This window comes from Dreissena polymorpha, chromosome 1, assembly GCF_020536995.1.
Source record: "Dreissena polymorpha isolate Duluth1 chromosome 1, UMN_Dpol_1.0, whole genome shotgun sequence".
Classification (NCBI taxonomy): Eukaryota; Metazoa; Mollusca; class Bivalvia; order Myida; family Dreissenidae; genus Dreissena; species Dreissena polymorpha.
The window spans coordinates 86,278,870-86,303,001 of NC_068355.1; the positions used below are offsets into that span (position 1 = coordinate 86,278,870).

The window sequence follows — 24,132 nt, forward strand, 5'->3', positions numbered from 1 at the left end:
TAATTCTTATTTTTTCTAAATGACCTAAAAATAAATAATAATGTTTATTTTCATGCAAAAAAAATCAAAATAAACATACTAGCAACTTTATTTATACGAGTTCAACAGTGTCTTTTCAGTATTATACAATTTTATTTTTCCAATACCTTCATGTGCCCAAACTGTGTTTAGATTGCATGCCATAGATAAATTTTTACATATTTCACATTTAAAACGGGTCTCCCCTTCAATCTTTTCAACGATTAGCCACGGGACTTGTCCCTTCCACTCATTCAATGTTTTTTTTGTGTTTAAGTTTGGACCCGTCTTGTCGCGTTTTTGTTTAGTTTTACCGACTGTGTCGGCAACTGAACATCCAACATGTATAAGATCTTTTCTATAATGTCTTTCTAAATATTCAACTTCGGCTCACTTTGCGTACAATATGTTAAAAGCGTGTTTTTGGGCGCTTTGCAGTTTTTTAGGACGCTCTCTGGGCGCCGCCATTGTTTTTTGACAGATAAGACTGTATACGCCGCTTTTATTGGAAAAAATGCGCTTTGTTAAACAAACCCAATAACCATTCTATATAAGCACCGCAAAGATCTTTAATACGCGAAAAGAACTCAATAAAAATCTATACCAACCGACGTAAAAATAATATTCGTAACTTGATTTTGTAATTCTTAATGGTATGACAAGATTTTAAAATAAATACGTAACGGACTTGAAAATAATTCGTAATTACGAAAATACGACCCTTATCTGGAGCTCTGTGTATATATATATATATATATATATATATATATATATATATATATATATATATATATATATATCTACCGAAGCCATTTGTTGTTGTTTTTATATTTATATAATTTTAGCAGTTTTCTTCGTGACTGAAAACACCAACGATGTTATTTGTAACTGAATAGTAATGAAAAAGATAATCATAATATCATTTAAAAGCCGGTGTTTGGAATCCCAAGCCATTTACGACGTTTCTAAAAATAAATTTCAGGCTTTTTCCGCTCCATTTTGGGAAAACGCCACACTGGAATTTTGGGAATTTCGAGTCATGAAAACCCCCATTTTGGGAAAAACATTAATGGCAAAATTGGCTCAATTGGGAAAAATTATCGCATGTAAATAGTGTTTCTTATATTTCAAAGAAGCCGTTAACTGGTAAATAACGACTATTTGGATAACTTATTATTAAAGTTTTACAAAATATTATGAACATGTGTGATAAGTGCAGGTTTTTTAATCTGAATTTGGGGAAAAGGCTCGGCATTTTTTGAGGTGAAATAAATGCGTGAAGCGCCGTATTTTGAGGAAAATAAGGAAAGTCTTAAATAATCATTAACATATTTTACAGTTTTTAAAACAAATTCAAGGCAACAGATAATTTAATAATGCAATACTTTCTATTTTCTACACTGGATCAGGTCAACTTATATAATTTTAAGGAGAAAAAAAAAAAAAAAAAATTTTTTTTTTTTTGAATTGGGAATTGTTTTTTTCAATTGGGAAAAAAACAACCAGATTTGCATTGGGAATGGGGCCGAATTTCGGACCCGTGGCATAGGGCGGAAAAAGCCTGAATTTGTAAATGCATGCGCACCATGCGTAGTTTGTTCGGACAACCGCAAACAACATTGCCGAGGTAAATTCGTGCATTAGTCAAATAATTCGTGATTATTTGTACTATTTAACCACAGAAACACACATTTTTCTTTGTTCTTTTTTGCACTTGACCGGGCGGACAACTAGATTATAAAATAACTTGCCCGGACCCAACTTTTACTTGCCAGGGGCAATCGGACAACCGTTAATGTTGAGCCCTGTAGGCATACATTTGAATGATTTCATTTGAAGCAAGATTTTTAAATGCAATTAAACTGGATTTTTCCTTATTTAAGTCGTGTCTGTAAGGCCATCCTTAAAAAATTGTTTGGCATAACCCGACCCAGGTAAATTTGGGTGGGTAGGTAGGTAGGGATTTTATTTTTTTAAATATTTTTTTTTCTGACATTGAACTCCGACATATACCAAACTGAAAAGTAATTATCAAATTAAGCTCCAAGTCTTCTGCCTCATGAAAGGAAATTTGTAAAGATTTGTCTGCACAGTCCGTATCATCAGACGTGTATTCGTAAGGCTATTTTTTCTATTAAGAACTTCGAAAATAAAATATAATCAACGAAAAATACTTTTTCCGAAAACGACAGTCTGAAAAATTGTACGCATTTTGCACATGAAATCAAATGTGCATATCGTTTGACTACAGAAAATGAAAACAAGTAACCTAGCAAAAAGGTAATTAATATACTATTTGGTTGACATATTACTTAACAATAGCATAGTTTGTGAGTAAAAAACAACAAAGTAATTATAACATTTTAATTTCAATCAAGGACAGAAAGGTGCAACATCTTCAACATGTAACTAATTTTTTAATTATCATCCTTTAATTCATATCGATCGTCTGTAGAAATTTGTAAAGTGATCAGCTTAAAAATAATTTATTGAGTGTTACGCTTCTTTTCATTTGCTTATTTTGTATACGACTTTTGCCATCGGCCGTTATATTGTAGGCAGACGACAATATCAACTGTATATTCCATTATCTGCGCATGAATGACCCAAAATTACCCGATAGCGAAGTCAATGTTGATTGGCCAGCTAACATATGCGCTTAAAATTGTTCATAGAGAAAAATAGTTTTAAAAAAAACACTCCGGATTAAAATGGCGATGTTTTCAATGACATTTAACGAGATTTAAGCATATTCGCAATTTATATTTTTCTTGAGCAAATTTAGCTATACTTATGCAAATGGCGAACGACAGCGTGAGCCCTGTAATAGTGAGCATTTATTCCAATAATAACACGTTTGCAATGCTCGCGCTGTCGTTCGCCATTTGAGTCATTTGCGAAACTATTGAGAATTTGGCTCAAGAAAAATCTAAATCACGAAAATGCAAAAATCTAGTAACATTTCGCTGAAAACATCCACCATTTTAATCCGGACTGGTTTTCTATATTTGTTTCTTTGTTGCAATGAAAGTGTTCGCAATTCGAACAGTTAACGAAACCCGGTCTGTACCCGATTAGACATTGCTTGACCTTATTGTTAATGAAGTGCACATGGTAGCTGGTCAATCAGCATTGAGCTCGCTTACACATGACATGACGTTGTCGAATGAAACGTGAGAACAGGTGGAGCTATCGGATAATATTGGGTCATTCATGCGCAGATGTTTTATAATTTGAATACACATTTAATATCGCCGTCTGCCTTCAAAATAGCAACCGATCGGAAAGTCGTATAAAGAGATAAGCAAATGAAACAAAAACGTGACAATACCCGTCAATAAATATTTCTAAGCTGACCACTTTTTATCTTTCTACCAAATATTTACTGATCTGAATTAAAGAGTGATAATTAAATAATTAGTTATATGGCAATAATATTACACATCTTTGCTGATTGCCGAATTGAAATGAACGGTGATAATTAATTAATTTGTTTTTTACTCCAAAATTATCCTGAAAAAAACAGGAGTGGTTTAATTGTATTTAAAGTCTAATTAATAGCATATGCATATGTCAAATAAATAGGCGACTCAAATAAATACCGGTGTGCGTTTTGTTTATTGCTATTATAGATATCCTTGAAAGAGCATTCAATTAAATGACGCAAATAACCGGAAAGGATAAAAAGCGGAAAGGAAAAATTTAGCGGAAAGAAGTTTCAGCGAGCAAAAAAAAATTTTTTTGGGAGAGTAACAAAAAAAAAATTCAGTCGGGCCGATTTTAGTGTGTCGGTCGGGTTATGCCAAACAATTTTTAAGGATGGCCTAATTATTTTCAAGCGTAGTAATGTTAGTAAAACAAAATGCTCAAAGCGCACATGTGTGACGTAATTACATGAGCCGCATTCTTAATGTAAACAAAGTGATAGAAATTAGGTTATGCTCGAAATAAGGGAATCGTACGATAGGTGATTTAAGAACCACCTCAAGGGAGGAAAATGCCCAACCCTTATTACAGGGTTCTTCTTCTTCTTCTTTTATAATAATGACTATGTTCAATACTGATACATTATGGCCATGCGTGGGGGGTTAAAAAGAAATAGATTGATAGGTTACCTGAGTTACTCAATCAACTCAGGAAAATCCTATCAACAGTGATAATAGTCTTATTTATAAGACGTGCAAAGAATATAGAGATACTTTTTATATGGGCTAAATTCTTTGGAACGTCTCATCGGTGAAGGACCCAAAATGTGTTGGACGCCAGATAGCTTTAATTTTCATCAATTTGCGTAAAATTGCAAAATAACATTACCAACTCATTCCGTTTTAGTTCAGACGTCCATTTTTTCCTCATATATAGCGAATTGAAGTTAAGAAAGGCATAAATTCTTCAGTTAAACTTTTGCTTAAATCACAACAATATCACTGACCTCTTGCCATATTATGAAACAGATTAAAATATCAACCAATCAGAAGAAGGCATTACGGTGTAAGGTGTACGCATTATTTTATTTAACATGAGCTTTTTACACCGACTTTTACCTAACTAGATCTAGTATGCTCATCTTTGTCGATTTAATAAGCATATGTTTAAAACAGATATGGTGCAGTTTCTATTCACTCTTCTAACTTTCAGCAACTTTATATGCATGTCTTTTTCGCACCTCTGTCTGTGTTGTTTTATGTACCCACATTCTATGTTACATAGGACGATATACTGTATGATTGGTATCAATATTTTTTATGTACAGTATAAAAATAAAAGATGAAATTTATTTCAGAACTTTTTGTCACTTTAGAAAAAAAAACAATGCGTAATTAATTCAGAAAAGTATAATAACATTGGTTTACTATGTAACACTCTGCACCACAACAGACAAACGCAAACTGTATTTTACGCCGTTTATTCTTCCACATAGAAACCAGATGCTTTACATCGAGGTCGTGTTATCGATTTATATCTACACAGCGAGCGAATCGAGAGATATTGAAAATTTGAATAGCAGTTGGATTTAAATTGCTCAGGCGTGCAAAATTCAAAGTGTCATTACATAATTTTTACAGAACATTATAAAGAAATGAATTATCTACACAGGTATGTAAGGCCACGACTTTTATATTTCTTGGTTTACAAAACCGCCGACCCTAATTTTTGGAAAATGGGAAAAAAAATAAAATCGGAAAATCGTCTTTTTTTTAAATATTTTATACCCGACCGCACTGCAAAACGAGCGAAGCGAGAAAAAAAACGATCCGGTTTGAGTACGGTTGCGAATAAAATCAAGTAAGTACAATCAACGATTGGTTCACATATATTGCAGAGATCGGGATATTTTTCAATGTGACACATTATGTACCAGTCCTTTTATGGGTACTTCTCAAAATTTATTTCGGGTAAAAATTACAGACAATAAGAAAATCAGCGTCAGTAAAATGTCGACCCCATCAAAATTTATTTCCGAGTCTGTGACGCAACTATATTGTTTAACATGTTAATTATATTAAACAAACCCGATATTATAGTAGATAAAAAAGCATTTGATAATTAGTATAAATAATCCAATAAAACACTGCCATTATTTACGATATATGTGTTTAGGAATTTTGTAAACACGTCCGCCATAGTTTATAGGAACTGTACAGAAAGTTTGGAAATCGGAACAAATCGGTTTATCTCGGAAAATCATTGATAAATGTATTTGTCGTTTCAATGCTTAGGGTCGAGTAATTTCGGCAAATCGGAACTCAACTTGCGTAAAACACTAGCTCAATTGACCGTTAAACTCCGCCTCCGTTCTCTGCAAAAGATTCGAAGGCGGAGCTATGCACGTGCTTTTATTAAATTGGAGGATTGCAATTGAGAAACAAACACACAATTGGTTCGGCATGTTGATTGCTAGACAAAGGAAGCCATTTTTTTCGGCGCGAAATTTGTCGCTTTATTGCTTCCGACAAAAAGCGGCTTTCCTTTGATGACGTCAAACTGTCAATTCACACAGACTGCACATTTTCGGAAGACTTTAACTGACTCCTTGTTTACAATTCCAGTAAAAAAAAGATTCGAAGGCGGAGCTATGCACGTGCTTTTATTAAATTGGAGGATTGCAATTGAGAAACAAACACACAATTGGTTCGGCATGTTGATTGCTAGACAAAGGAAGCCATTTTTTTCGGCGCGAAATTTGTCGCTTTATTGCTTCCGACAAAAAGCGGCTTTCCTTTGATGACGTCAAACTGTCAATTCACACAGACTGCACATTTTCGGAAGACTTTAACTGACTCCTTGTTTACAATTCCAGTAAAAAAAACACTTGCTAACATTAAACTTCGGATTAAATTATCAAAATAAAGCAAAAGCGAAGTTGACAAATATGATTAAATTAATTCGCGTCAGTTCAAATAAGACGTTTTGCGTTGTAAATCAACGAGTTTTCATGACAACAACAACTTTGACAAACCTTACCGCGACGACGCATGGATCGATCTACCTCGATTTTTTTTCATGTACGATCTCATAAGTCGAGTAAGAGCAAACACATACCGGGTAATTTGTGTATGAGTAGTTTATCTTATATAAGATTTATGCAACGGGCATCGCATTGCGTAATGGTGCGCATCGAATTATGGAAATGAAGCGCAGTTTTTCGTTTTAATGGGAGAAGAACGCATGTCATGTAATGGAGTGTTTAAAATTGCCTGATGTTACAAAAGGTGCTTTTAGGACTCATTTTATTTGAAGATATAGATGTGTTTCATTGCATAATTTGATTTTTTGTCTCTGTGTTAAGGTTATAAAAGATATGTTGTCTTTGTTCTGATGTTATTAGTATTAACTTTTTTTTCCAATGTTTTTTTTTTTTTTTTTTTCGACCGCCCGATGGACCATTTTCAAAATAATTTTTGTAAACCAATAAAAAAAAAAGTCGTGGCCTAAATATTATTGCTATCCGTTGATAGTTCTTCTTGAATGCTCTGAGCTTTTATGAGTACATACGTACAGCTCATAGTTCTTCTTTGTAAAATTAAAATCAATGTAAAAAATAATGTCACACATATGTCGAGTTAAAATCGAGTTAAATCAACCTAATACATTGTTAAAAACACAATACCTGTTACAATCGACGTCAATTTGCGTCTACTTTGTTGAGAAATGCTCAAAACATAAAATTGACATCAAATTGTTTATGGCGGAAGTTGTTATTGTCGATTAGAGCAAAGGGAAAGAAAGGGTTAGACTGCACAAATTGTTTTCACAGTGGTATCTGACGATCTGGTCTTATGGTAGCAGTTGAAATTGTATTGTGTATTACATAGTTGTTTGAATTAGGACACATTCTTTTGACTGTAATTTCGCTGCGATCGGATAAGTGGCATGTTCCGTTAGTAACTTTAATAATATCGGGCGTATGTTTGCATTGTAAACAAGTTGTTATTAAAATAAAGATACTATGTGGTGTTGGTGTAACTTTAACTATTTTACTAAGTGAATGAGGGTTGAAATGCTATGAAACACTTTCTGCACCAATTAAAATATTCATTGAACATATTCCACATTTGTTTTCGGCTATTAGACTAGATTATTTAATATACATGTATACATAGAAAATATTGCAGACATACACACACACACACACACACACACACACACACACACACACACACAAAGTATAAAGAAATGGAAACAAGAGTGCCAAACTGTCACAAGATACGCCCGTTTTAAGGCTTTGGACAACTTGATAACTTTATAATGACCCATATTTGAACTTGACCTACATATCATCTAGACACAAGTTCTGACCAAAGTTGATGAAGATCTGATGAAAACTACTTCAATTAGAGAGCAGACACCATGCTAAATGATTGAAATGCACTAATAGACCTCGTGACCTAGTTTTTAACCTTGCATGACCCATATTTGAACTTGACCTACATGTAGATATTGTCTAGACACAACTTCTGACCAAATTTGGTGAAGATCGGATGATAACTACTTCAATTAGAGAGCGGACACCATGCTAAATGCTTGAAATGGTTTAAGTGACCCTGTGACCTAGTTTTTGACCCGGCATGACCCATATTTGAACTTGACCTAAACATTGTCTAGATACAACTTCTGACCAAGTTTGGTGAAGATCGGATGAAAACTACTTCAATTAGAGAGCGGACACCATGCTAAATGCTTGAAATACACTAAGTGACCCTGTGACCTAGTTTTTGACCCGGCATGACCCATATTCGAACTTGACCTAGATATTGTCTAGATACAACTTCTGACCAAGTTTGGTGAAGATCGGATGAATACAATTTGAATTAGAGTCCGGACAAAGTGGCGCCGTTGAAAATGCACTAATTGACCCTATGACCTAGTTTTTGACCCGGCATGACCCATATTCGAACTTGGCCTATATATCAACTAGATGCAACTGCTGACCAAGTTTGGTGAAGATCGGATGAATACAATTTGAAATAGAGTCCGGACAAAGTGGCCCCTTTGAAAATGCACTTATTGACCCTATGACCTAGTTTTTGACCCGGCATGACCCATATTCGAACTTGGCCTAGATATCAACTAGATGCAACTGCTGACCAAGTTTGGTGAAGATCGAATGAATACAATTTGAATTAGAGTCCGGACAAAGTGATGCCTTCCGCCCGCCGCCCGCCGCCAAGGGGTTTCACATAATACGTCCCGTATTTTATACGGGCGTATAAAAAGAAACACCTTAAAAGAAACTAAACAAACAAAACAAGAAAGAACAAAGAAATGCATATGCATTGTTATAATGAAATATAAACACATACAGCTAAAAGATTTACAGAAAGCAAAAACCTAAGCACAATCGAGGGACACCACACATAATCAATTGGTCACTGTCGGCTCAGGAACTACTTTAAAGTACCCCGTGTACCCTTAGGTAAACTAAATGTTCCCCGGGTACGAATAATACGTTTAAAGGCACCCGGCAATACGACGGGGTTCTTTTAGTATATTTTCCATACACCGGGAACAGTGTAGTAAACTTTAAAGTACCTGGGGTACCATATACACATACAGCTGATAAATTTACATACATTTCCCTGTGTGTGATCGTGCTTATTGAAAGCGAAAGCCTAACCACGAGGGACACCACACATAATTTACGCTCAATTGGTCATTGTCGGCTCAGGTACTACTTTAAAGTACCCCGAGTACTCAGAAGTATTCTACAATGTACCCCGGATACGGAAAATACGCACCCGGTCATACTCCGGAATACTTTTTAAAACCGGTATATATTTTCTGTACCCCACATACTTTGCAGTATATTTTTTAATTACACCGGGTACTTGAAGTAGTATCTGAGCCGACAATAACCAATCGAGCATAATTTACTATTGTTTAATTAAATCATTTTATATTTCGAGTCCGCATTGAAGACGTACATAAAGTTGAAAGGCGGTAATGCATGTGTTAATTTGTTTACCATATGAGTGTTTTTGGTATATGCATGTATTGACATACAAATTGAAATAGATGTTCCATGCTTCGACCACCGACTTATCAAAGAATCGAATCCTGAACGAGTTTTCCGGGGATGGAAGTGTGAAGATCGTGGTGGCGACTGTGGCCTTTGGAATGGGGGGTAAGTTACTGGACAATTAATAATGTGACCAACTACTCGAGCTTTCTGTAAATAGATTAACGAAACGTGTTTGTTTGATCTAGATATTACGGCATGGAGATGTGGTACATTGAATACATGAACCTTGTTAATAATTGAAGTCTCTTCATTTATCGAATTAATTATCAAGTTATTGATAAATTGATTGAGTACAGAGCGATTAATTCATGGCGTACAGGGCAATGCGTATGTATGCATTGGTGAACTTATTATGTGTCGATAACGTGGGCATTATGTTCCGTGTTGAAAATACAAATCTAACATCTGGTCATTTACAGATTGACATTGCGGATGTTCGTCTAGTCGTCCACTGGGGTGCACCAAGAAATCCTTTGTCATACTGGCAGGAGGTGGGGAGGGCAGGCCGGGATGGGAAACCGTCCCTTGCAGTTGTCTATCCCTACGGTCGTTCGTTAGTGGGAGACAGTGGACTGAGAGAGACGTTTAAGAGTGTTGAGTGCTTGAGGCTGTCAGTATTAAAGACTTTGTTAACTAAAGAGATGGGTGAAAGTGAGTTATGCATTAGGGAAGGTTGCGTTTTAAAGAATTGTTCTGTATGTGAGTGTGATCTTTGTCAGTGTTGTTCGAGGTGCTGTGCAAAATGCGGATGTGTTGGTGTGATAGGTGTTTTGGAGAGATTTTTCATTTGATAATTGTCACTGATGAGAATGTAATGATACACAGACAAGAATAACAAGCGAAGAATATATATGTACTGGCATTTCCCCAGAAATTTGGTCAGGCACAGCGGCAGGTGGTTGGTGTCGATTTCTTTATATACTTTCTAAATGTTATAAATCAAAATCCACACTACTTTGGAGCTACTAAAACACAAAATTTCATAATATTTATGTATTTGACCTCAATTCATTTCAGTCAAGTCATATATTATAAAATTAAATAACAACCAAAATAAACAGAAAGCAAAACAATGATTGAAAAACATTCTGTGACCAATGGAAAATCTTGCTTCCACTTTCTTGTCGTTTATTATATTGTATTCTGTCATGCACAGAGACTAAAGAAAAATGTGTTTTAGGTATATAGCGAATTCCGTAAATATGAGAGAAACTATATATATGTATATATTGTACCTGAATATATTAAATGTTGGTACTGTGAAGTTATAGTCGCCGTTAAGAAAATAGTGTGAACAAATTTTAAATGGTCGGGAGCAATCAAATAAGACGTTTGATTCCAATTAATTGTATTCATAACTTAAATTACGCACAACCGCAACACCCATCAGTTACGGTTTATTTTTGAAGCAAGTTCTTTATACTTGTTTATTTTCTGCAATAGTCGTTAACAATTAAAATATTTAAAAGATCGCCGTGGCGTAGTGGATATGGTGTCCGCCTGGCGATGGGGAAGTCACGGGTTAAAACCTCACTGTGAGCGTTCCTTCGATCTCCCTCAAAAGACACCAAGTACTGGTTCTAGTCCCAGGAAACAGATTCGAGAGCGTTTATAAAAGCATACGGCTTTCGATGCAATCGAGCTAAAATAAATAGGTTTAAACTAATTAAAATAAAACAAATAAACAATTTGAGCATATCTTTAATTGCTCTACCTCCACATGTACCGGTAATAATAGATCATTATCGACCATTATTATGATATTACGACCATAATCGATACCCATTAACGACCCGTAAATCGTTCATACGTGTTACCTATGCCCCTTATGCACACACCGCTGATAAGAGCGCTGATAAGAGCGTGCATGTTTTGATTGAACGTTGGCCGAATGTAGACAGCATTCGGATTAAAGCTTGCAAGCTCTTGTGAATATGTCAAGCGCACGCATTTTAGTCCGCTGGGCTAAAATCGCCTGGGGAAATCCATGATTATATGTATCTATACATATGAATATATGGTGTTCGAATATATGTATGAATACAAGTTACACTTTGAATGGGTTGTTTTATATAAATCATTGTTCTTAAATCATGCTCCAGTGTTTTACTTATTGTTATAATGTATTATAATGTCTATCTCAGAAGTCAATGAATTACACTCAATATCAATATTAAAGTGATAAGTCTTATGTTACTAAGAAGTGAATTTTTAATTTATGTCTTACCTTATTAAAGTATCTGATGAATAAGTCATTATCAATTGAAAGTCATACAACTTATGTTACTTATCAGTGATTACTTTTTGTAACTTCTATCAATTCCTAGTTTTCATAATTCTTATAATCCATGCACTACACTTTTGTTATTTTCTATTTTGTTTATGGCTAAAAGCAATTGTATGCTTTAGAGCTAATAAATGTTGCTGCTGTAGATGCTGTTGTGTTATATTTCCCTTACGGCAGATCTAAGGGTCATCGTTCCTTTTGTTTCTTTCTAATGTCTGTTGTCTGAGCGCTATTCATATACAATTAACATAAGTATTAATTAAAATTTGAACAATTTATATATAAAATTTCTGTCCATTTAAAACAAATATTTAATATTTGAAAATAACCTTTCTTAAAAACATAAATTGTATGTTCGGAGAAAAGCATAGGTAAACCGTTACTTAGTACATGTTGTAAACACACCGCATGCGTTCCTTTAATTTTTCTTTTGGTTAATAAAAACTGTTCGATATACAAACAAGTTGACATTTACATTTACGCTTGACGTGTTTGAAACTTTGATTAAAATCTTTCTTCTGCGAGCACACCACATCATGTAAGTTATCTTAATTTGCTCATTATAGATATATTGACGATCTATTTGTGTTAATTCATGCCAGAAAATAGTTTATGTTGCTAATTTTACCAATAAATCCTGGCCTAAAATCCCGGCAGGGGCTTGAATGTTGCGCACAAAATCCTTGCGCAACAATATAGACAAAGAAGGAAAAAATTCCACCATTAATTGAATGGTTCCTCCGTTGTACGCTCCAAATATTACCAGAATGTTGCTTCCTCTCTATAAATCATTAGTTAGGCCTATTCTTGAATATGGATCAAATGTTTGGTCGCCATATCTTAAAAAGGACATTAAAAAGATTGAGGATGTTCAGAGGAGAGCTACACGACTGGTTCCTGCATGTTCTACCCTCCCATATGAAGAAAGATTAAAATTCCTTGGTCTACCAACTCTGGAGTACCGAAGAGATAGGAGTGATATGATTACTCTGTATAAGTCTATTTACGGATTGGACGACCTAAAATGGACGACCTAAAATGGAGCAATATATTTAACTTGGCTCAAGGGGATTTGAGAGGTCATCACCTAAAATTCATCAAAAAAAAGTGTCATCATAATGTAAAGCTAAATTCATTTGGAGCTAGGACAGTGAACATGTGGAATGCCCTTTCAGAAGAAACTGTCTCTTCAACATCCCTAAATGTGTTCAAATCAAATTTGAACAAAGAGAACTGGAATAAGAAAAAATTTAAATCAACTGTGTAGCGCACTATGTCGCGTATAACATTTTAAAGAAGAGGGGCCACGATAGACTTTGTCTAATATTACGGCCCGAAGATCAAGGTAAATCAAGGTAAAAAAACATAAAAAGTAGCTTAATATTTGAGAGCGTCAACAAGTTGGACTACAGTGATAAAAAAAGGTGTATATTGAGTTAGGCGAAGCTAAGTTTATAGGTATTTAAAAATTCAGGTTGACATTAAAAAGGGGCAAATCAGCTGAAAGGAGGAGAAATCACGACCCTGATTCCTACATTCAATGAATATTGTGTGTAGGATTAATTTCACGGGAAAAAGATAACAGACACCGCTTACTTGAAAAAGTTTTTCTAATGCTGGTAAATACGAAGACGCGAAACTTGACTTGCTTGACGATCTTCTAATGGGATGTTCTGGGATTTGATCAGATCTTTGATGTGACGGACGGGCATGATGGTTTCCCATATTAAAAAAAAACAAATTGTGTTCTTAGCTTTTCAGACAACCGGAAGTTTCTCTCACGAGCCGTTTCGGCACGCGACTGTCAACGGAAATGTGAATCGAGTTAATGTGCAAGCAATTACATATAAAAAGCTATTCAAATAAGCAAATTAAAGTTTTTTAGTTCTATTAACTTTTTATACCAAATAAAATTGGTTTACTTGAGTAGATTCGGCTGAAACACTTACAAATTCTGAACTATTTTTTGTTTGTATTTTCTGTGTTGTTCGGTTTGGAAAAAAATGTCTGCACAACTTCTGAAGTCAATTTTTATAACGGCAGTTTTAACAAAATGTTGTGGTTAATGTGAAGACATTGATCGGTCATCATGGCGAAGTGTGAATGCTCCACCAAAATTATTCCGGCTGTGTGTGCCTGGACACTTCTTTTGGGGACAAGTGGAGTATTCGTAGTGTTTGTGTAAGAATTTCATCTTATTTTTGCATAGAAATATAAGTGGGTGGGGTATGTTTTTCTTAAAAACAACCGGAGTTATTGCCATGACCTAAAAATCACCTTTGCTTTGTCCGAATGTTTGTGACTAGTCAGTAAATTAATATACAACTGTATGCAGTCCTGAAGTTCCTTAAGCTAAATCGAAGTACACTACGCGGCCCGCGATTTTTGCCTAAATCACCACGTTTGGGCCAATGTGGCAAATCGCAGTGATTTGCCGCAAATCACGTTGATTCACCGTGATAACACTCTACGGGTGATTCGCAGTGATTCCGCAGTGATTTCACTGCGACCATCTCGCGATAAAGATCAGCTGTTGAATCATCGTAAAACACCGCAAATCGCTGTGATTGGCGTTGACAACTATATATTTATACCCCCCTTCGAAGAAGAGGGGGTATATTGCTTTGCTCATGTCGGTCAGTCTGTCGGTCGGTCTGTCGGTCCGTCCACCAGGTTTTGTTAGTCTAATTTATAAGACGCGCAAAGAATTTAGAGATACTTTTTATATGGGCTAAATTCTTTGGAACGTCTCATCGTTGAAGGACCTTTTTTGTGGTGGAAACCAGAAAGTTTAAATTTTCATCAATTTGCGTAAAATTGCAAAATAACATTACCAACTCATTCAGAAGTCCATTTTTACATCAAATATCGTCGATTCGAAGTAAGAAAGGCATAAATTCTTCAGTTAAACTTCTGCTTAAATCTGCAAAACAATCACTGACCTGTAGCCATGTCATGAAACTGATTTAAATATGAACCAATCAGAAGAAGGCATTACGGTGTAACGTGTACGCGTAATTTTATTTAACATGAGCTTTTAACACCGACTTTTACCTAACTAGATCTAGTATGCTAATCTTTGTCGATTTAATAAGCATATGTTCAAAACAGATATGGTGCAGTTTCTATTCACTGTTTTAAGTTTCAGTGAGTATTTATGCATGTCTTTTTCGCACCTCTGTCTGTGTTGTTTTATGTACTTACATTCTACGTTACATAGGACGGTATTCTGTACGATCTGTATCAATCTTATTTATGTACAGTATAAAAATAAAAGATGTTATTTATTTCAGAACCTTTTTAATTGTCAATTTTGAAAAAAAACAATGCTAAATTAATCCAGAAAAGTATAACATCGGTTTACTATGTAACACACTGCACCACAACAGACGCATGCAAACTGTATTTTACGCTGTTTATTCTTCCACTTTAAACCAGATGCTTTACATCGAGGTCGTGTTATCGATTTATATCTACACAGCGAGCGAATCAAGAGATATTGAAAAATTGAATAGTGGTTGGATTTAAATTGCTCAGGCGTGCAAAATTCAAAGTGTCATTACATAATTTTTACAGAACATTATCGAGAAATGAATTATCTACACAGGTATGTAAATATTATTGCAATCCGTTGATATTAAGTGTCTTATATTGGGGCTTGAATGTTGCGCACAAAATCCTTGCGCAACAATATAGACAAAGAAGGAAAATATTCCTTGCACAAATCGAATGGTTCAGCCGTTGGACGCTCCAAATATTACCTATATAAAAAGTAGCTTAATATTTGAGAGCGTCAACAAGTTGGACTAAGGTGGTTGTCAGACATGATAACTCAAGAACGCATACGCCTAGGATCATGAAACTTCATATGTAGATTCATCATGACTCGCAGATGACCCCTATTGATTTTGAGGTCACTAGGTCAAAGGTCAAGGTCACGGTGACCCGAAATAGTAAAATGGTTTTGGGATGATAACTCAAGAACGCATATGCCTAGGATCATGAAACTTCACAGGTAGATTGATCATGACTCGCAGATGACCCCTATTGATTTTGAGGTCACAAGGTCAAAGGTCACGGTGACCCGAAATAGTAAAATGATTTTCGGATGATAACTCAAGAACGCTTTTGCCTAGGATCATGACACTTCATAGGTACATTGATCTTGACTCACAGATAACCCCTATTGATTTTCAGGTCACTAGGTCAAAGGTCAAGGTCGCAGTGACAAAAAACGTATTCACACAATGGCTGCCACTACAACGGACAGCCCATATGGGGGGCATGCATGTTTTACAAACAGCCCTTGTTAAATTTCAACTTATTAACTAATGTCATTATTATTGACGATCACATTATATCGCGAAAATGTATTCCAATATGAAAGTAAACACCGTACTTGCTGAATGTCGAATTCTGATTTCCAAACAATATCTTTATTTGTTGAAATAACAATTGAACAGTACGGCTCACGCACAACCAACAAAGTTCGCAGCTACAGATTCTTTTGTTCTCAAAGTTTCTCCGCAGACACAACAAGTTTTCACTCTGAATCATGCCGAGGCACTCGGCGATAATTCGCTGATATAAGAAACAGGTACAGATAATAACCTGATATTTTTACTTCTACGCGATTGTTTTAACATTTCGTCAGCTTCTCTGCATACTTCATACAATTACCATCGGATGTCATCTGTCAATGATTTTGTAGGTCAGTAACCACATTGAAGAAATTTACAAGTTTAATCTCGGAAACGAGACTTGCTTTAAACGTTGAAATAAACGATATATATTTGCATGAAACTTGCGAAAATACACAGACGACACAAATATAAAAAATGTCGACCATTTGAATAAAATCAAATGGTTTATTTGTAAAATGAATACTTATACTTCGTCCCGATGTTCAGAAAATGACTTTAACATGTGTATCTAAATTTAAATTTACAAATTGCTTCAGATGTTGTACGCGTCTCCAATCGCAATTGGGCTGCTAGATCTATTTAATAAAATAGTAGCGTGTAAAATTTATTTGATGGAACAATAGTAAACGTTTGTCTTTACTATTTCTCGAGCAATGATGAACAGCATATACTTTTGAAAATTGAAGCTGTGATCATTCGGAATTATCGTTATTTTAAATGTTTCTGACATAGTTTGTTTCACTTAAAATTAGGCTGTAAATCGTTTGATTTGGTGGCATTCTGTTTCATTTCGGACCTCGTGCAATTTTTCAGATCATAACAGGGCTCGAATTTAATTTTTTTTTCTACTTGCAAAACATTGCGAGCAGCTTTAATACCAACTCGCAAAATCAAAAACATTCTCGCAAATTTTGCTGGACACATAATTTAATATCGTTTTTTTTATTCAACAGTTAACTTTGCTTTATCTATCGTATTGTTATTTCCATCTGTGGGCAAAAAGAAACTACATGTTATTTTTCGCTTCGACGCCATGTATGTTCAAGTTCAATGAACACGTGTGAATTAGTCGACTGTTTAACGTTCTTTGTACCAATACCATCCTCGTATCTGTACTATAAGTATACCAGTCTATATACAAGGTGCGCGTTTCCGCATACGGGTATTAGGACGTTCTATGACCTATGGATTAGCGTTCAGGACGTCGAACGCATTTAGCAATAATACTTTTTTTTTTCGCTATTTCTCTACTCGCAAAAAATTACTAGTGGCTGAAAACTTAACTCGCAATCGGTATTTTTCACTCGCATTTTGCGAGTGTGCGAGTGTTAATTTCGAGCCCTGCATAATCTCTGTGCTATATTACTTGAACTTGTTAGTTTCTGACCACGTGTGCTACTAAAAGTAACCATCGGGCTGTGTATTATGGTCCGTGGAAGTTGCTAGGACCCGTGTTGATGATCCCTAAATGTTAGATAAGCATGTGCACTATCGATTAAGTTGGTAAGTACAAAAGTTCTGCTGAAAACCGCCGACTGCGTCTTTGTTTTATTATCCAATCTAGCCCCGAACATCCAATATCCTGTGTATTACCACAGGGTTTTTTTTGGCCCGATTTTATAGCCGAAATTCGGCTATGTTCCCAATCCCAAAAAGTATACTTTTTTTCCCAAAATGTGGCAAAAAATTCCCAATTTCCCCAAAAAAATAAAAAAAAAATATTTATTTTTTTTTTTTTTTTTAGAAAGAAGTGTCTAATGTGTATTTTATCACAATTTTAATGCAATTACATATAACAAAGTAGTAAATGATTTTGTTCTTTTCATTTGAATGATTATAAAGAGTTATATGAAATTTAGTATTATCAGTGGACTTTTCGTTTGGAATAAAAAGGCTAATGAATTTATTTTCCCAATTTCATGAAATTGCCGATAAAATTCCCAATTCCAAAGCCATGGGCTATCTTCCCAAAAAGTGGAAAAAAAAACCTGTACCAGAAACAAACTTAAGATAAGCACGTGTCGTCTGTCAAAACAATGATTGTATAGCTGTTAACATATTGAAGTAGCTCACACAGGTAATTCCAATATAGTCTATGCTCTTGGAAACAGACCTGCAAAAAACATTTAAAATAACGATATTTATTTTCATAAGGATTGCTAATATATATATATATATATATATATATATATATATATATATATATATATATATATATATATATATACAGTGAAAACTCGCTATTAAGACCACTTGTGGGACTTTTCAAAAGTGGTCTTAATAGCGAGGTGGTCTTAATTCTGAGTTTTCATGAATTTGATGGACATATAATTACAACAACGTAAATATTCACTGAACTTTTATCTGTTTGCATACAATATAACAGTCATCCGTTTATACATTGTATTTATACATTGTACAAAGATAGTATTTCAAGTTGTTCATTAAAGAAGTGTAAATACATGTATATGTACTTTTCATCAAGATCCTTGATGTTTACTTAACGAATGAGTCAATTGTCGTCTGCTTAGCATTTTGTCGAATAAAAGTCGAGATTTTCTTTTTAGAATAGCTTGAACCCGAGTCTTTCCAATGCCGAATAAATCGTCGTTGAGATTTCCCATCACTTGCGTCGATCAAATCAATCTTTTCTTTTAAACACAACTCTTTCCGTTTTCGCTTATCCATTTTGAATAACGATATGGTATAAAAGTCGGTTTTTATATCCATCACGAACAAAACCGTGTTACTCAAATAACCTAACTGTTAAATTATTCGCCGTAATAAATCTTTAAAGTGTGTACCAAACAACTACCAATTTACCCATCAAAGACTCAATAATAATAATAGCTAATTGTCAATCAAGGGTTTAAAATTATAACAAGTGCCGAAAATCTAACACCTGTGTCGCAAATCGATGCCAAAAACCGTTGTCGTTAATTGTGGTTAATTGGGTCAGAATGGCTTCGTACACAAGCCCGATAGTACCACAACATCAGATCAAGTAAGGTGTGAAAATTACTGGTCGTTTGGCGGGTGTCAATTAAGAACAATATCGATAATTGGTACTGATTAAAGTGGTCGTAATAGCGGATTAGCGGGTTGGTCGGATTAGTGAGTGTAACGACCATTGAAATAAAGAAGGAACAAATCGGAACTGAAAAATGGTGGTCGACTTAGCGAGTTGGTCGGAATACCGAGGTGGTCGTAAAGAGAGTTTTCACTGTATATATATAATATAAGTTTGACAATTTCAATAAACAGATATTGGTTTATTTTCACAATATTAACTCCCTTTCTTGATTCCCAGAAAATGACGTGTACATGTTGCATTAAATCTAAACTTAAATTTATTTGTTTATTGGTCGTTGAAGAATATTACGAACTGTACATGACATTTGTGTGTAGTCAGTATACAATGCAATAATTGTTTCAATAACGAAGGAACTGAAACAGCGTAACGGTTACAATACAGGGTGTTTTAATTATATTTTATTTAGAGGAAATGTCAATGCCAAGTATTTCGCGAGGTACCCCGGTAATTAAGTTGAAATTCACAACGAAACTTTTAATGGAAATTAAAATTAATGATATCAATGTTTTACCCACTATGAAATGTTTATTTACAAATAAATACACACACACACCAATTTTCGTGCGCTTTTTATCAGAACAAATAAATTAATTTAATTCATTTGCACTATGTATTTGTGGCTAGAATTTGTAACCGAAAATAGCTGTACACGACGCGTGCAAACCGTGTCAGGTGATTTACGCATGTACAATACAACTGATCTGATCAGACGCTTATTTCATCAAATCTTTAAATAGAAACATATGCCGCAATTCATTTGATAATTTCCAACGTTTGTGTATGACATTCTTTGGGACTCTTATTGTCAATATTAACCAGAATTCGCTTTTAAACTGGAAATCGGGCATATGCAGGATTATCGAGTAATGGATAAAGACGGAACGTATGTATTGGGGAATTGAGAGACTCGGAAAAATACGACAATTACATTACAATCAGTTATGAGTTCTCCATGGCTTCAAACTGTTAATTGCATAATCAAAAACGCAATTATCACTCCTCTGGGTGCGGTATCATACAGCTAGGTGCGAACACCGTTTTGTTTTATAAGCAGCATTTAAAAAGACAAAAAAAAACTGTCGGGGAAATGGGTGTGAAATACATGTTGACATTTTAAAAAGGATACTCAATTATATCTACCAACAATGCTAATAATCCCATATTGCTATAATCTCTGTAAAGATTATATATGTACATGTAACGTAGGAAAATCGTTCTTCACCACGTTGACCGGGAATGCGACGAAGCGCGGTGAATCACCGTGAATCACCACAGAGATTATATTTATCGCATTGGCGGTGATCGTGCTCGATCTAGCATGATAAAACGCGCAAGATTCCGATGATTTTTCACCCAAAATAAATAATGACCACCGCGTGTCGGTGATTTAGGCAAAAATCGCGGGCCGCGTAGTGTATACTGCAACATGGTATGGTATGGTTGTTACTGGTTGAGTCGTGGGTATAGAAATCGCGTGAAATCTCGCGATAGAACGTTCGCACATAATGCAGTTCGTTACAGAAAATGTTTTGACACGGTCACCATTTTTTCCGATCAAAAATGCGTCAAAAACAAGTAAATAGTGTAATAATTCATTATAACTTGATAGGTCCTTATGAAGTATTTCCTCATTTATGTATCGTTCATATAGTGTTTCAAAGTAACACAAAATTGTTTATTTATGAGTATTTACCATGCTACATCGTCTGTTGACATTTTTTTCACAAGAAATTAACCTGTCCTGCAAGGTCAGTTGAAAGGCTATTTATAGTATGCAAATCTTGAAATTCTGGCAGCCAATCAGAACCCACCAATCAACCGGAAGCTTATTTTCATGATGGTCGTTTCACACTATCAACACAGTCAATTATTTTGATGTTTAAAGACGATAAACATTTGGAAAAAAGCAACAAATCTTAAAGAAGAAAGGTTAATAATTATTTTCATTATGATTCATGGTCATATATTTATAAAATATTTGTGATGTAACAACTTTATGAAAATTACACACGACTCACAGGGCCCTCAATCTATTAAATCTGCCGCCGAAATTCGGCGGCAGTCCCCCACCTGAATAGTATACTTTTTTCTCCTTTTGGGGGGAAAAATTCCCCCTAAAAAAAAATTATTATTATTTTTTTTTTTTAATAGAAAGATGTGTCTCATGATTATTATATCTCAATTCTATTTCAATTTAATATTTGCAAACATACTAAATTATAAAAAATGCAAGGAATATAGTGCAAACATGTACAAATGTAAATATGAGAGAGTAAGTAAAAAAATCCCCCATAAAGGGAAACGCCGCGAAAATTCCCCCTCCTAAGGGGCTGCGGACCCCTTCCCCCAAAGTAGTCTGAGGGCACTGACTCAACCAGACTATAGCATATTAGTTGAAATAATACAACTCCCAGCTATTGACCCTCAGGATCGCTGGAAGTTGCAACTGATAACCCGATTTTCCATAGAAACTCGCCGCCCAGAATCCGGGCAGCAGTTTAATCGGAAATATTAGCCGCATAAACTATTTTCTGGCATAAATAAACACACATAGAACGTAAATATATCCATAATGCGCAAATTAAAACAACATACATGATATGTTATTTTCGCATAATATTGATATTAATCCAAAGTTTCAAACACATCAACAGTTCTTTTAAATGTATATGTTTTGGCAACGGACAAAGCCAAGTATTTCGAGTAATTCCGAATTTGCAAGTACCAGGGCAACAGATAAGATTTTGGGTCAATATGTTTTCACTGCAAGCTTTTTGTAACAATTAGTTTTTCCCTCAAAACTATTTGTCAATTAGTTTTTTTACAATTTGATCGAAACGTTCATATATTTCTGGATCAGATAAGCGCGTCATTTTTGGATATTGATAATTGTCAGCAATTCTTATTTCAATTAAGTCATTAGTATTTCACAGTGACAATGGTTGTTTGTAAATATTAGTACTAATTGTATATTAACAAATGGATGATTGAGTCATTTTGTTTAAACCAGTTTCAACACTCCTGCCTTTCAGCCTCAGATCATACTCACATTGCCAAACCCTCTCCATCAATGACAAGCCAGTGGAAATCACGATGTTGTTAGTTTTTAAGAAACGGAATCGCAGCGGTGTTTTGAGCCGAATATTTCAGAATCTGTCACCACCTGCGCTATTAAATGTTATAGTATACTCTTCACAATGTCTTTTCCCGACGGTTTGGGTCTCGTAACGAATTGTAAAATATTGGGCGCGAACTCCGTTTATGAAAGGTTCCTAACCAAAATGCATCTAATAGAGAACCTTTTTCCGTACTTATTTCGGCGGAAGTAACTTTTTATATTGACACCGGCCCAAAACGGTGTCTATATGAACTAACAATCTGAACGCTTCGGACAGTGGGCTACACCACATTATGGCGGAATTGTCTGAGGATTCCCGATTGTATGAACTAATTGAAAATATTACGGCCCACTAAAGGTTCCAATATACTAATTATGCCCCCCTTCGAAGAAGAGGGGGTATATTGCTTTGCACATTTCGGTCTGTCTGTCGGTCGGTCGGTCTGTCCACCATGTGGTTTCCGGATGATAACTCAAGAATGCTTGGGCCTAGGATCATGAAACTTCATAGGTACATTGATCATGACTGGCAGATGACTTCTATTGATTATGAGGTCACTAGGCCAAAGGTCAAGGTCACGGTGACCCGAAATAGTAAAACGGTTTCCGGATGATAACTCAAGAAAGCATATGCCTAGGATCATGAAACTTCATAGGTAGATAGATCATGACTTGCAGATGACCCATATTGATTTAAGGTCTGTATGTCAAAGGTCAAGGTCACGGTGACCCTAAATAGTAAAATGGTTTCCGGATGATAACTCAAGAACACATATGCCTAGGATCATGAAACTTAATGGGTAGATTGATCATGACTCGCAGATGACCCCTATTGATTTTGAGGTCACTAGGTCAAAGGTCAAGGTCACGGTCGGGTGACCCGAAATAGTTAAATGGTTTCCTGATGATAACTCAAGAACGCTTACACCTAGGATCATGAAACTTCATAGGTACATTGATCATGACTCGCAGATGACCCCTATTGATTTTGAGGTCACTAGGTCAAAGGTCAAGGTCACGGTGACCCGAAACAGTAAAATTGTTTCCGGATGATAACTCAAGAATAATAAGGCCTAGGATCATGAAACTTTATAGGTACATTGATCATGACTGGCAGATGACGCCTATTGATTTTCAGGTCACTAGGTCAAAGGTAAAGGTCACCGTGACAAAAAATGTATTCACACAATGGCTGCCTCTACAACTTGCAGCCCATATGGGGAGCATGTATGTTTTACAAACAGCCCTTTTTACAATAATATTATAATTTGAACACTGAAGTATTCACTGTAAAATGAATAGATGAGTTTAAGGTAGTGCACCCCTTATGATTTCCCGCGATTTTCTTCGAAGATTAAAGAGCCTAATAATAGGTGCCGTAGCCTAGTGGTTAAGGCGAGTGACTTGATATCTTTTGGGATATTCTCGCGCAGGTTCAAATGTTGCCGACGACATATACTTTTTTGCGACGCGTTTTATTTCTTTTCCTACGTAATTTGATTTAATATGGCATATAAGCTATGTTTATTGTTAAATTGTTGCAATTTTTATGCACATTCTTCAATTTTTAAAATTAAAACGTTATGGCTAAATTGGGTGATTTACTGCTGAAAATACGAACCATGCGTGTTGCATTTTTAACCAGGTTTTCCGAAGGAAAAAACTGGT

General features: G+C 35.2%; 2 protein-coding genes across 8 annotated transcripts in view; one reads left to right on the forward strand and one right to left on the reverse strand.

The window, feature by feature from the left end:
* LOC127838930 (uncharacterized) overlaps positions 1–13,559 on the reverse strand; it is a 75,346-nt gene extending 61,787 nt beyond the window's left edge. For all 6 annotated transcript variants that reach the window (XR_008030051.1, XR_008030062.1, XR_008030073.1 and 3 more), the window contains exon 1: positions 13,425–13,559. Coding sequence is in view for 2 of the 6 variants with exons in the window: in XM_052367080.1 (XP_052223040.1) it covers positions 13,425–13,553 (129 nt within the window). In the remaining 4 variants the exon portion in view is untranslated. The remainder of the gene's footprint in view (positions 1–13,424) is intronic.
* A 10-nt stretch (positions 13,560–13,569) lies between these two features.
* Positions 13,570–24,132, forward strand: part of LOC127838917 (palmitoyltransferase ZDHHC8B-like) — a 37,347-nt gene continuing 26,784 nt past the window's right edge. For both annotated transcript variants that reach the window (XM_052367039.1, XM_052367050.1), the window contains exon 1: positions 13,570–14,009. In XM_052367039.1, coding sequence (XP_052222999.1) covers positions 13,918–14,009 — 92 coding nt within the window. In that variant the 5' untranslated portion in view covers positions 13,570–13,917. The remainder of the gene's footprint in view (positions 14,010–24,132) is intronic.